The 14230-nt window shown below is 38.6% G+C and overlaps 2 protein-coding genes across 2 annotated transcripts; both read right to left on the minus strand.

The window, feature by feature from the left end:
* Positions 1–863: 863 nt before the first annotated feature.
* On the minus strand, positions 864–2684 carry LOC127265891 (uncharacterized). The gene has a single exon (XM_051295910.1). The coding sequence runs from the start codon at positions 2682–2684 to the stop codon at positions 864–866; it is 1821 nt and encodes a 606-aa protein (XP_051151867.1).
* Positions 2685–5488: 2804 nt separating this feature from the next.
* Positions 5489–8050, minus strand: LOC127265892 (uncharacterized). The gene has a single exon (XM_051295911.1). The coding sequence runs from the start codon at positions 8048–8050 to the stop codon at positions 5489–5491; it is 2562 nt and encodes an 853-aa protein (XP_051151868.1).
* Between the last annotated feature and the right edge of the window lie 6180 nt (positions 8051–14230).

A 14230-nucleotide genomic window follows, 5' to 3' on the forward strand; every position in this document is an offset into this window, starting at 1 on the left:
ATCTTCTACCCAAGCTCCATTTAGTTTTACAAACTCTCATGGACTGGCTGTTACTCTACCGCAACAACTCCAGCAGGCCAGCGACCAAGCTAAGAATAAGGTTGTTTACCGGATGAATATCTTCTTCGGCTTCGACTCCAAGAATCCTTCTTCTCGTCTTCAATCCTCCATGGATGAGCTCTCTCAACACTCTAACAGGTGGAGAGAATACTTCTCTAAGTTCTGGTTGCTCACCCACGAATACAAACAAACATCCATATCAAATATATACACATTACACAAAAGACAAAAGTTGACTGTGACAACTTTTGGGGCAGTGTGTTCAAGGTCATTTAATGCCATCCAGAATGAGAGGACAATACATGCAGCTTCTCCTGCACGTCCTCTGTCCAATGCATATTCATTTGTCCTATTCCATTGAGTGTAGAACACACAAGATGCATCCAAAAGCTGTAACTCGGTCAACTCTGCAGTTGGCAGGTTTCCCGAAATGGTATCAAACAGAACCTGCAACAACATCCTGCAACTTGCTCATATGCCAAAAGTAGAAACAAAAGGGTTTGGCAATTTTGAATATGCCAACAATCTCCCTCTTTTTGGCATATGCAGCAAGGCATAATAAGCAGCAAACACACACACCATTCACACATCCACAGTCACAATCACAATCCGGTTAAGAGTTATTACAGACCATCAATTCTAACAAGCCACAAGCGGCTTTAACATCCAAATGTGTTAACAACAAAAAAACAGGCAGAAAACAATAGATAGTAATACCAAATTCCTCCTCAACAGCACACACTCCCCCTGGCTTGCTGCATTTTTCTCCCCCTTGCATTGCAGCAGAGGCCAAAAAGAGGTGGTCAAGGGTCGGCTTCCTCCGTACCATTACCATCTCCATCATCATCTGCATCAACGTCCTCATCATCGACGCTTCCAGGTTTGCGAGGCATCAGCCTCATGGCCTGTGCCACTTTTCTATTCTGAGCAATGAGAGCAGCAGACAGAGCAGATTGTTCCCTCATGACTTCAGTCAGTAGCGCCCTACACTTCTCTATGCGAGCATCGGCATCCAATGGGGCACCGAGAAGAAAGTCATTGTGAAGCTTTTTGAGGTTGGACTGGGCAATAAATGATCGAATGGGAAACACCTCCTCATCCGGTTCTGGATGAATTCCCTTGGAACTCAAGAACAAACAAATTAAACCGGGATAGGGCAATCGTGTCCATTCCACTTTTGAATCCGAACAAAAGTCAATCATCTTCTTGATTACCAAATAACCAAAATTAATTAGCTCAAAATGTTTATCAATAGAGAAGATGAGAGTACCCATATCAGTGCTGATACTTGTATTGTTAGCGGTTGGTAAGATATTGCATCCACAAAGTCTAAAGAGACACTGATATTTCATTGTCAGCATTGTTCCAGTCACTCCAGAACGTCCAAATGACGAAGCATTTCCAGCAGATATGGTTCTGGCAACCTCCTTTGTTGATTCATCAATCAGCTCAGATGGCAGCTTATTTTCATCATTCGCCGGCAGTTGTAACAACTCATTGATTACTGCAGGGCTAAGTTCCAAAATTTTGCCACGAATATATATCTTATGATACCATAGAGAGTTCGGATCGAGTACCTTCCCACTCAAGTTGGCATAAAACTCCTTGACAAGGCGAGGACAGTAACGCTCCAATCCGGTCGCCCAAAACAACAAATGTTTTTCCTCAAGGAACGCACGGAATCCTACATCGGTATACGCTCTCCGAATAAACTGAGCTTCTGAAATCACAGTCCTTCCAGCAAGAATATCCTGAGCATAGCGACGCCCAGAAGCATAATAATATGCCTCATTCAACGCTTTATCTTCACGGACAGTAGGAGGATCAGAAACTCCTTTAGACTTTCGACTCTTTGCCTTAGTCCTTTTGAAATTCTTTTTAGCAGGGGTAGGAGCATTGCGAGATGATTTGCCATGTTTTCTTTTCCGGAGTCTGTCCAAAGCAGAGGACAGACGAAGAGAGTCCAACTCATCTTCTTCTTCTTCATCGATATCGGGGTGTTCCATAGTAAGAGCTTCTTCTTCCTCAATCACATTTTCAGGAATGACTTGTTCTACCTCTGTAGCTTCAAAATTCATATTCACGGGTTGGGGTACTTCTGTTCCAACTCCTTCAATGTCTTCATCAGGTACCTCTTCAAGCACAGCCTCACTTCCAGGTTCATCAACAGCAGGAACCTCTTTTGTGATTGTAGCATCCTCTGCATCACCGCCAGTAACAGTTTCAACTTCTTGAACATCAACAGGGTTCTCCTCAGTATTTTCTTCTTGTGTGCCAGCCATTTCAATAGCGACTTCATCTTCATTTGCAGTTTCCATGGGTGCGACTTCATTTAGATCAATTTCATGCACAACAGCATGTTTCGCTACATGACCTTCAAGTCCTTCAGAAAGAGAATGATCTTCAACAGTTGAGACAGCGGTTCCCTCATCATGGCCTACTTCAGTTGCTGGAATCTCAACTTCACGATCAGGTTTTTCCATCACATGTTCATGAACGGTTTCAAGAACAAGGGAAAAACGTTCAGGCAACTTTTTCCCTTTCTTTGTAGTTCCAACTTTCCTCTTTGAAACAGATTTCTGCTTAACATCCTTGGCAACTCTGCCGGAACGTGTTTTCACCATGGTTGGAGATTTTGAGAGAAAAACTCCTTCACAAGTTGAAATTGGGGTTTGGAGAGAAAGGATGAGTGATGTATGTGCACTCTGATCCGAAGATATAGATACAGGGGAATTAAAAAACCTTCACACGCAACCTCCATTAATTCCCATCAATCCAGGCGCGTGGGATGTCAGAGCGACGTTTTGACGTCGGAACACCGTCCAAGGCTGCAGACTCTGCAACCCTAAAAAGGCTATTAATTTCCCTTCCAATAATATTCTGCCACGTATTTCTCCTTTCCTTATATTTACCCAATATTCCAAAATATATCCAGATAAAATCCCATGAATATTGGACTTAATTCCTTCAATAATCCGCACTAGTTAAGGTATGAACACATACCTAATTCTCTTCTTAATTTCTCAAACCTCTCTGAATCCAATGCTTTGGTGAAGATGTCTGCCTTTTGAAAATTAGTTCCAATGTGCTGCAATTTGCACACTTCAGCTTCCACAAGCGTTCGGATAAAATGATATCGGATTTCTATGTGCTTCGTTCGACCATGTTGAACTGGATTCTTCGATATGCTGATTGCACTAGTGTTGTCACACCACAGTACAAACGACTCCTTCTCAATTCCATAATCCTTCAACATTTGCTTGATCCATAACAATTGCGCACAGCAACTTCCAGCGGCTACATACTCCGCCTCAGCAGTAGACAAAGCAATCGAACTTTGCTTCTTGGAACTCCAACTGATCAAATTTTCACCAATGTAAAAACATCCTCCCGTCGTACTCTTCCGGTCATCACAGCATCCGGCCCAATCGGAATCAGTAAATCCAATTAGATCAAGTGATGATCTCTTTGAATACCATAATCCAAGTTCGGATGTTCCATTAATATACCTCAAAATTCTCTTTGCGGCTTTCAAGTGAGATTCTTTCGGGGCTGATTGGAATCGAGCACAAACACCAACACTAAATGTGATATCGGGTCTGCTAGCTGTAAGATACAACAGACTTCCGATAATGCTCCTATACAACTTCTGATCGACATCCTTTCCTTCAGCATCTTTAGACAGCTTGTCCTGTTGTCCCAACGGTGTTCTAACCGTTTTAGAACTCTTCATACCAAACTTCTCAACCATATTCTTTGCATACTTTGTTTGGTTCAGAAATATCCCATCAGGACATTGCTTAATTTGTAATCCAAGGAAATATGTCAGCTCTCCAATCATACTCATCTCGAATTCTGAATGCATGAACTCTACAAATTCATCCTTCAACTTCTTTGCCGTTGATCCAAAGACAATATCATCGACATAAACTTGAGCAATCATAACATCAGTACCTTTATGTTTGATGAATAACGTCTTATCTGTGGATCCTCTGGCATATTCCTTTCCAATCAAAAAGGTAGACAATCGATCATACCAAGCACGGGGTGCTTGCTTCAATCCATACAAAGCTTTCCTCAATCGGTAGACATGATTTGGATAGAATGGATCTTCAAATCCTTTAGGCTGCTCCACATATATTTCTTCTTTGATCCAGCCATTCAAAAATGCGGTTTTGACATCCATTTGAAATAGAGAAAATCCAAGTGAGCATGAGATTGAGAGTAATAACCTTACGGCTTCAATTCTTGCAACGGGGGCAAACGTTTCATCATAATCAACTCCTTCAATCTGAGTGTATCCCTGTGCAACTAGCCGAGCTTTGTTCCTTGTGATATTCCCTTTCTCATCAGATTTGTTCTTGAATATCCACTTTGTTCCAATCACATTGATGTCATCTGGTCGTTCTACCAACGTCCAGACTTTGTTCCTTTCAAACTGATTCAACTCATCTTGCATGGCACTGATCCAGTATTCATCTTTCAGCGCTTCTTCAATGTTCTTTGGCTCAATGTTAGACACAAAGCAATTCATGCCAGCAAATTCTCTAAAATCAATTTGTTTTCCTCTGGTTCGACGACCTTCTTGTGGATCTCCAATGACAGCATCAATAGGGTGGTTCTTAGGAATTCTTGAACCATATCTCCTTACTTCAGCTTCAGATTGACATTCTCCAGGTTGTTCTGCAGCAGTGGTAACTTCAGTAGATTCATCTGCTTCACTCCAATCGAACAACATCGAACTCTCATCACGAGTTGTTTCTGGAATCTGGGGTAGAGGATTCTGAACCTCAGGTAAGACATTCTGATTCTGAATAGTAGGAAGAGGTATCAAGTCTTCATCATCATGTTGATTGACTGATTTCCTTTCCACACGAGAATCATCGAAAGTTATATTCATCGATTCCATAACTTTCTTCATCCTCTTGTTATAAACACGATAAGCTTTGCTGTTATGAGAATAACCAATGAATATTCCTTCATCTGATCTTGCATCAAATTTTTGAAGATGACTCCTATCCTTCAAAATATAGCATCGACATCCAAATGTGTGAAAGTATGACACATTCGGCTTTCTTCCTTTCCATAGCTCGTACGGTGTGATCTCAGTGTGGGGTCTCAAATATACTCTGTTGATCACATAACATGCAGTGTTCATCGCCTCAGCCCATAAGTACTTTGCAACACCTTTGGCTTGCATCATTGATCGAGCCATTTCTTGAAGTGTTCGATTCTTCCTTTCGACTACTCCATTTTGTTGTGGGGTCTTCGGGGCTGAATACTCATGCAGTACTCCAAGATCAGAACAAAAACCATCAAACTTTTGATTCTCAAACTCCTTACCATGATCGGTACGAATTCGATTAACCTTTGATCTCTTTTCATTCATCAGTCTTTTGCACAATTTTTCAAAGATATCAAAAGTATCTCATTTCTCTTTCATAAAATCAACCCATGTATATCTCGAGAAATCATCAATGCAAACAAGTATGTATTTTTTACCTCCAAGACTGGGTGTATCCACTGGACCCATCAAATCCATGTGCAGCAAATCAAGACAAGTTTTGCTGCTTTGATGTTCCGACTGCGGATGAGAGACACGTTTCTGCTTTCCTCGAGCACAATCACCACAAACGAAGTTAGGTAACTTCGAAAACTTTGGAAGTCCTCTGATAATTCCTTGCTTGCTCAACTTCATCAAGCTCTGTTGGTTGACATGGCCAAGTCTTGTATGCCATAGAAGGGCTTCATCATCTTTTGAGATCAATGCAACATCCACTGGTTTGTCAAGTAAGTAGCAGTTGTTCCTTGACCTTTTTCCAGTCATCACGCACTCTTTCTTGTTGTTGTAAACCTCACAAGCATCCTTAGTGAACTTCACTAACAGCTCATCATCACATAACTGACTGATACTAATGAGATTAGTACTCAAGCCTTCAACAAAATATACCTTCGTCAACTTCGGTATACCTTTGGCTTCGAGAGAACCATAGCCCACAATTTTTCCCTTGGCTCCATCTCCAAATATCACTTCTCCACAAGTGTCAGCTACATAGTTCTTCAATAGATGCTTCTGATTCGTCATATGGCGTGAACATCCACTGTCGAAATACCATCGGGATGAATTTGTTGCTTCTTGACTAGAAAGGATGACATTGCACATCATCTTAGATTGATTCTTCTTAGGTCTCCATTCCATTCTGAAATTCACCCTTTGTTTCAGCTCATCTGAGGGCCAATTAACGTTCTTTCCAGACATCAAATCCCTAGCCAGCTTGAAACAGTGAGATTTAGCATGACCAAATCGAAAACAGTATTTGCAGTTACTCTTCTGTTGTAACGACGCGTTGACACGTCTGTTCCTTCTGCGATTTTGATTTTGTCTCTCATTTCTGTTTTCTTTGGGACCTTCAGTGTTCTTCCCTTTTGCAGGTTTCTCTGGAATCTTCACATCAGTAAGCAAACCTCCTTTCACAAAGGTAGTTGGATTCACCTTCATGGATTCTTGATAACCAATCCCACGATGATCTCCAAATGGCTTTCCAATTGATAAAACTTCATCGAGTTTGTCTTTTCCTTTTCTGAGTCTATCATTTTCTTCTCTCAGATCATCACATTTCATTTTCAACTGCTTGACGTCCTTCTGAAGTCCTTCATTGATTTCGAACATTTCTTGATTCACTTCCTCAGCTTTTTCAACTCGAGCTTCCAAACGGTAAACTGTGTTGATCAAATCCTTGTTTCTCTTAACACAAATTTTCTGTTCAGCTACAACTTCCTCATAAGCTTCCATTAGCTCATAGATATCCATCTCGATTGTGTCGTTGCTGTTACATTCTTCTTCAGGAACACTTTCTTTTCCTTTGCTAGATTCTCCTTCTTTGGCAACAAAAGCAACAACGCTTTCATTATCACTTTCATCTTCAGATTCTTGACTGCCTTCTTCATCACTCCAGGTAGCTTGAAATGCATGCTTTCCTTTCTTCTTGAATGTAGCACATTCCACTTTCACATGACCAACTCCGCCACATGCAAAGCATTTCGGATCACTTGAGTTTTCTGGCCTAGAAGTAGTGATGAACTTCTTCTTGTAGCTTTTATCATAAGCTCCCTTTTCTTTGTTGTAACCAAAACTTTTGTGTTCTGGATACTTTCGTTGTTCTCCAGTTGTTTTACCACCATAGTGACCTCTGTTTCCAGAATTGTGGTATTTTCGAGCACGCTTTTCACTTATCATTCGAGACAACTTCTTGGACAGCAGAGACATTTCTTCATCAGATCCGACAAGCTCCAGATCTTCGGCAGTAAGAGCAATCCCTTTTGAACTTTCTTCTTCAATATGATTCATCTCCCAATTCATGAAAATACCATTCAATGTTTCAAGATTCATGTTCTTGGTTTTCTTCTTATCCTCAAGAGTAGAGACTTTGATTTTGAACTTTTTGTTCACACTTCTCAGCATCTTTCGAACCAGCCTTTGTTCATCATATACTAAGCCAAGAGCATATGCTTGATTTACCACATCTTTGAATCGAGTGTAGAACTCAGACATCGTTTCATCATCAGTCATTTTCAGGGCTTCAAACATACTTTCTACCCTTTGGAGTTTTGTTTCTTTAACTTCAGCAGTCCCTTCGAATGCATTTTCCAAGGCTCTCCATGCATCTTTTGCTTTCTTGCAGTTTGAGATGACACGAAACTGAACTTCATCGACAGAAGCAAATATGGCATTTACGGCTTTGGCATTTCCACCAGCAGCAATTTTTTCTTCAGGTGTCCACTCATTTTTTGACTTTAGAACGATAGTTGGGGGGTCGTTCTGAGTTTCTCCAGGCACAACTTTGGTTGGAGGAGTCCAGCCAAGCTCTATCTCTTCCCAAGTTTCATCACCAAGAGTTAACAGATAGGCCTCCATCCTGTTTTTCCAGTAGGTGTAGTTGTTCCCATCGAACACAGGTGGACGAATAGACGAGATTACTTCACGACTCATCTTGAACCACGGACAGATCTACTCGGGGTATTGAGCACGCTGCTCTGATACCAGATGTTGGAAGTCGCGGAGAGGGGCGCGAAAGAGGTCCAACGCCTCCGAGTACCTTGCACAGCGGAACTGTGAAACGTTCGACGTAAACACAGCTTTACAACGTAGTTGTCTCGCGGTTATAACAGAGGTGTGTGTTCATGCACGAATCGATGGCTGAATATGTGCAAAAAGAAAAACAACACACCAAGTTTGTTTACCCAGTTCGGTTTTCCAACCTACATCTGGGGGATTCCAATCCAGGAGTCTTAACTAAACCAAACACTTGGTTTACACCATATAAGACACCAAACCGAACTACCCAACCTATCTTCTACCCAAGCTCCATTTAGTTTTACAAACTCTCATGGACTGGCTGTTACTCTACCGCAACAACTCCAGCAGGCCAGCGACCAAGCTAAGAATAAGGTTGTTTACCGGATGAATATCTTCTTCGGCTTCGACTCCAAGAATCCTTCTTCTCGTCTTCAATCCTCCATGGATGAGCTCTCTCAACACTCTAACAGGTGGAGAGAATACTTCTCTAAGTTCTGGTTGCTCACCCACGAATACAAACAAACATCCATATCAAATATATACACATTACACAAAAGACAAAAGTTGACTGTGACAACTTTTGGGGCAGTGTGTTCAAGGTCATTTAATGCCATCCAGAATGAGAGGACAATACATGCAGCTTCTCTTGCACGTCCTCTGTCCAATGCATGTTCATTTGTCCTATTCCATTGAGTGTAGAACACACAAGATGCATCCAAAAGCTGTAACTCGGTCAACTCTGCAGTTGGCAGGTTTCCCGAAATGGTATCAAACAGAACCTGCAACAACATCCTGCAACTTGCTCATATGCCAAAAGTAGAAACAAAAGGGTTTGGCAATTTTGAATATGCCAACAAAAATATTGTTATATATTATTATTATATATGATCATGATGACGAGAATTGTCCGGTGATGGTAAGGGTGCATTGATGGTACTTATTGTTATGCATCTAGACATTCAGCACCTTTCTCCTCACATAAACGCTTAACCTCGGACTCCCCGAGCTTATGAATCCTCCATCAGTTCAACCTCTCCGCAATGTAAGTATATGTATCTTTAACTATATTTCATACTTCGATATTTACAACTTTTACAATATTTTTGTAATGTCTCAATTTAAAGTTATTTCTTATGAAAAATTTAACCGGAATTTGTCATACAAGGTATAATTCACGAGATTAATATAGTCCATATAAGTTTATATCTCATGGAATGAGTTATTTACAATATTCATAACACAATTATTTCACTAAAATGTATATGAATCCATGGAGGAGTTTTAGCGAAAGCTTCATAATTGGTGAGAATAATAAAATTTAACATTTAGATCAAATTTTTTATTTTTTATTTAAATTTATAATTAATTTTAGCTATTATGTTTAAGTTTAGAGGCAATTGTTTTGTAGAGAATAATAATAATTGTTAGAATATGAAACTAAAATTCTCTTTTTCAATCATAAGAATACGTACATATTTATAGTGATATATAAATCGTCTAAATAAGACAAGAATCTTACGAATCTCTTAAGTAAGATAACTACCATAAATATAATATATTTCTTCTAAATATATTTTAACACCCCTCCTCAAACTCAAGATATGATGCAACAAACTTGAGTTTGTCAGAAGTGGCCAAAAAATGATATAGCCGAGATCTTCCACGTACGAATTTGACTTCGCCAAGATTGACGGAAAATGATGTAGCCGTCCATTGGATCAGAGTCAGAAGCAGAACTCTCAACACCGTTAGAGTTGGAAACAGGACTCGCTCGTTCACAACGGAACTAGAGCCGAAAATAGGACTCGCTCTATAGAGCTAAAGTCGGAAACAGGACTCGCTCATTCACAACGGAACTAGAGTCGGAAACAAGACTCCCTCACTCTCAATAGAGTTAGAGTTGAAAGCATGACTCTCAACGGCGTTAGAGTCGAAAGTAGACTATGTCAGTGGAATAGTAGAGGCGGAGACGATATGAAAATAACAGCATAACCGAGCATAACTGTGAATAGAAACAGATACATCAATAAAATATAAAAATATATATGGGATCCAATGGGTAATAGATATACCCGGAGAGAATTTGGCTCTGATACTATGTTAGAATATGAAACTAAAATTCTCTTTCTTTCAATCATACACATACATATTTATAGTGATATATAAATCATCTAAATAATACAAAAATCTTACGAATCTCTTAAATAAGATAACTATCATAATTATAATATATTGTTTCTAAATATATTTTTTTAATAATAATAATAATAATAATAAAATCTCTCATTCTATAAATTCTCCTAAATTAGAAAAAAAATAATAAAAAAATAAAAAATTTCTCTCTCATCCTCTTCCTTTCTCTTCCCTTAAACAATAAATATATCAAACACAGAAATAATTTCCTCACATTCCCTCTCTTCTCTTCATGTTTCCTCTCCTTTATGATTACAATTTCTTCTTGACAAGAAAATTTTCCTTCCCTTTCATTTCCTTCACCTCTAAAGCAATTAGGATTTTTCTTCCTTATAAAGCATAATAATAAATCGTTCTCGTCCTTTTTTTTATCTCTTCCCTTTCTAAACCTATATATTGGAGTATGATTTATTCATGTCAAGATTAATCAATCATTCCATACTCTTTCTTCTCCTCCCATTCTAAACTTATTCAAATTTCTTCTTGTTGAGATATGAAGCCTGATTATATCCTAAAATCTAGGAATATGATTTAGATATGATTTGGATATTATATCTTAGATTTAGAGATATGATTTGGATATCATGGTTATAGACTTAGGCAATAAATATCCACGTATTCTCACTTTAACATGTGTATGCGTATTCTATAGTAAAATTCCTGGCTTGGCAGCGTCCCCAGACATAGATCATCGTGATCGAACTAAGTTACCAAATTCTTGTGTTCTTGTGTCCTTGTTTGTCTCTTCTTGATTTCATGGAATTTCTGTAACAAGTGGTATCAGAGCCTGGTTCGTTGGTAAGGTTGACCGGAAGGCATCGGATATTGATTGTGGCAGTGGGAATCCCTTGTGACCTGCGGAGGTGCCTTGTGTCGAAAGTCTCCTGGCGGTGTTGGGTCGGTCCCGACTAGTAGGTCAGGTAGTGGGTCCCTTTGTGATAGGCGGTGTAAGGTACGCAGTGAAGGATAAGGGTTTCAGCAAACACAGCGGAGAAGATATCAGAGATGTGCTTTCATATCAAGTGAACCTTTGGTTTGTTTGTGGGAATCAAGATGGGTGACGTCCTGCTGTCAAGGTATTCGATGGAATGAATTTCAATTTCTGGAAGATGCAGATAGAAGATTACCTATATGGTAAAGATCTAGAGGTGGCGTTGAAGGAGAAACCCGAAGACACGGATGAAGCCGAGTACAAGAATATCGACAAGAAGACGATGATTGTGGTTCGACTAACCCTTTGGGAGAATGTCTCGACTAAATTTAGATCTGAGACAAAGGGAAATGGTGAAGATAAAAAATGGTCAAAGTTGAAGCCGAAGAACAAGGACAGAGAAATGCAAGTTAGATGGTATGTTGGAACTGAAATGGGCATTTGAAACAACAATGCAGGGCACCGGAGAAGGATCAGGTTTTAGCAAACGCAACGGAGAAGATATCTACTGCGCTAATTCTGAGCGTCAGCATTCCAATGGAGTCATGGATTTTGGTCTCAGGAGCGTCATTCCACTCATACAGTGATTCGGGAATCATGGAATCCTATACCGCCGGTAATTTTGGTGTTGTCTTTCTTGGAGATGATGAGACACTGAAAATTGTAGGTAAATAGATTGTTCAAATCAGAACACCGGATGGTGGAGAGTGGAGACTGAATGACGTGAGACATGTCCCGGGTCTGAAACGGAATCTGATTTTCGTTGAACAATTGGATGAGGCAGGTTACTCGACAGTTTTTTGAACCTAAATTGTGGAAGGTAACCTAAGGATCCATTGTGGTAGCCCAAAGGAGAAGAGATGGAACTCTCCACATGACGAAAACCATGCAAGACAGAATCAGTTCCGTGGCCATAAATAATAACTATCTCCCCTCTCCTCTCTTCTTACACAATTTTAATTTCTATGCATTTTTATTTTTTACTTTTTTTATTTGATTTCTTGTTCTTTTTACTTTCTTTACTTTTCTTTCTAGTTTTCTTTAATTTTCTGCCTATTTCTTCCCTTAATTAAAATTCTTTTTCTTTCATCCCTTTTAGGAAAATTTTCACAAGGTTCCGGATCTTTTTGGAGAAAGTCGGAAAACCCATCCGATTTTCAGTTGGCTCGTTTAGATAAGTTGTCAAAACTATTTTAAGCGACAACAGTAATCTATTGCAACATTTTAATAGCTACTCTCCTCGAGATTGATCGAGTGTACAAACATCTGTTGCGGAACTCCGAAGGAATAAGTTATAATAATAAATAATATAATATAATTTTGAAAAATAAATATATATATTAAAAAAAAAAAAAGAACAGAATTGAATTCAAGCTGTCATTTTTTTTGTTTGCCAATTCAACTTCTTTCTTTTTGTCCTTGGGAGTTAGTTTCACATCAGTTATTCGCACACCCACCGGATTCAATCAATCAATCTACCTTTCATGTCGGATATGGATAGATAATTAATAATGCATCTACAGAAATATTAAAGAAAGACTTCTGTTCCTAATACTTATTAGTAGATGATTCTTAGAATGCTAACTTATCTTTGGATTAATAATTAATGATTATTAGTGTTTGTTTCTCGGTCGAGAGTCCAATCATTTTCGACTCTATTGAGAATCAAGTTATTATTTTTTATTATATCAATTACATTATATTGTAATTATTTGATTCATGTTTATGCTTATTTAGTTGTCTACGAAATTTCTCCTCTGAATATATATCTCTTATTGCCCTTATTTGTCTTTGTCACTATTCTTATTATATTTTCCAAACCAAATTTCATATCATCATATACTTGCTGAATATTGTTTTTTAGGAAGCAGTACAAGAAAACCAATTATCAAAGCATGAAATGATAAAGATCATCATCACCCACAAAATTTCTTCCTCCTAGTGAATATATCCATTACAAATTTGGCACAAGCAGATAGGTGTATCCGAAGCATTCTTGCATCCATCCTATTGGAAGAAAATTTTCGATTAAATATCGTTTGAACTTATAGTGGTTAGGTTTAGAAATTAGTGAGTTTGTAGTATCAATTCTTGTCTGAAAAAATGATTTGATAACCAGTCCTAAAAGAGCATTTGAAATTGAGGACTAGGCACTCTCCATCTTTCTCTACTCACGTAGCACTTTTGTGAAATGACAAAAATGCTCCCAATGAAACTCCTATATATATATATATATAACTATTTCTCAATAAAGCTACTGAACTACTCGGCACTCAGAAAAATTGAATTTGTGAAATCAAAGAGATTCCTAAGCAAAGATGAATGGGCAAGAATTGAAAATATTCTTCCAACCACCTCGCCAATGCCATTCCGCCTATCAGACGCCGCCGTTGCCGGAAAATTCCCATGGGGTATTGTCTCTCCAATTGATCTTGATTTTTAATGAAGTAACTCAACCACTTAGAGTTACAATCCCTTAACAAGATTTGAGTTTTAGTTTATTGTTATTTCTTTGTGCCAAAATAGTTATAACGATTTCTTGCAATTAAAAATTTAAGTAGAATCGAAATCTTTCGTACTTTCTTGGATAAAATAATATGATCTCATTTATATCAAAATCCTCACATCACAATTATGGGCTATAAGCAATAGACGGCACCGCTTATTATCCATTCACGAGGGTTTCTTGCAAGGAAAATGATCATGAATTGTATGATCTTTTGTAAGAACCCAAGGAAAGCGAAATGGACAACAAAAAGAACAACAATGCTAGATCAAAAGGTTATCAAGTTTTGCTTTCTTGTAGAAATTGCTCCTACGAACTCACTAATACGGAACATAACCAATAAAAGTTCAAACAATCTTTAGTCGATGATTTTCTTTCAATGGAATTGGATACAAGAATATTTTGGATACACCTATAGGCCCGTGGCAAATTTCTAATGGATTCAATACAAATAGGAATAAAT

This window comes from Andrographis paniculata, unplaced genomic scaffold (assembly GCF_009805555.1).
Source record: "Andrographis paniculata isolate CXL003 unplaced genomic scaffold, ASM980555v1 Contig74END, whole genome shotgun sequence".
In the NCBI taxonomy this organism is placed as follows: domain Eukaryota; kingdom Viridiplantae; phylum Streptophyta; class Magnoliopsida; order Lamiales; family Acanthaceae; genus Andrographis; species Andrographis paniculata.

What these genes read in the sequence shown, in the direction of transcription:
- LOC127265891 (XM_051295910.1), bottom strand. Translation starts at nt 2,684, where the DNA reads ATGGTGAAAACACGTTCCGGCAGAGTTGCCAAGGATGTTAAGCAGAAA.
- LOC127265892 (XM_051295911.1), bottom strand. Translation starts at nt 8,050, where the DNA reads ATGAGTCGTGAAGTAATCTCGTCTATTCGTCCACCTGTGTTCGATGGG.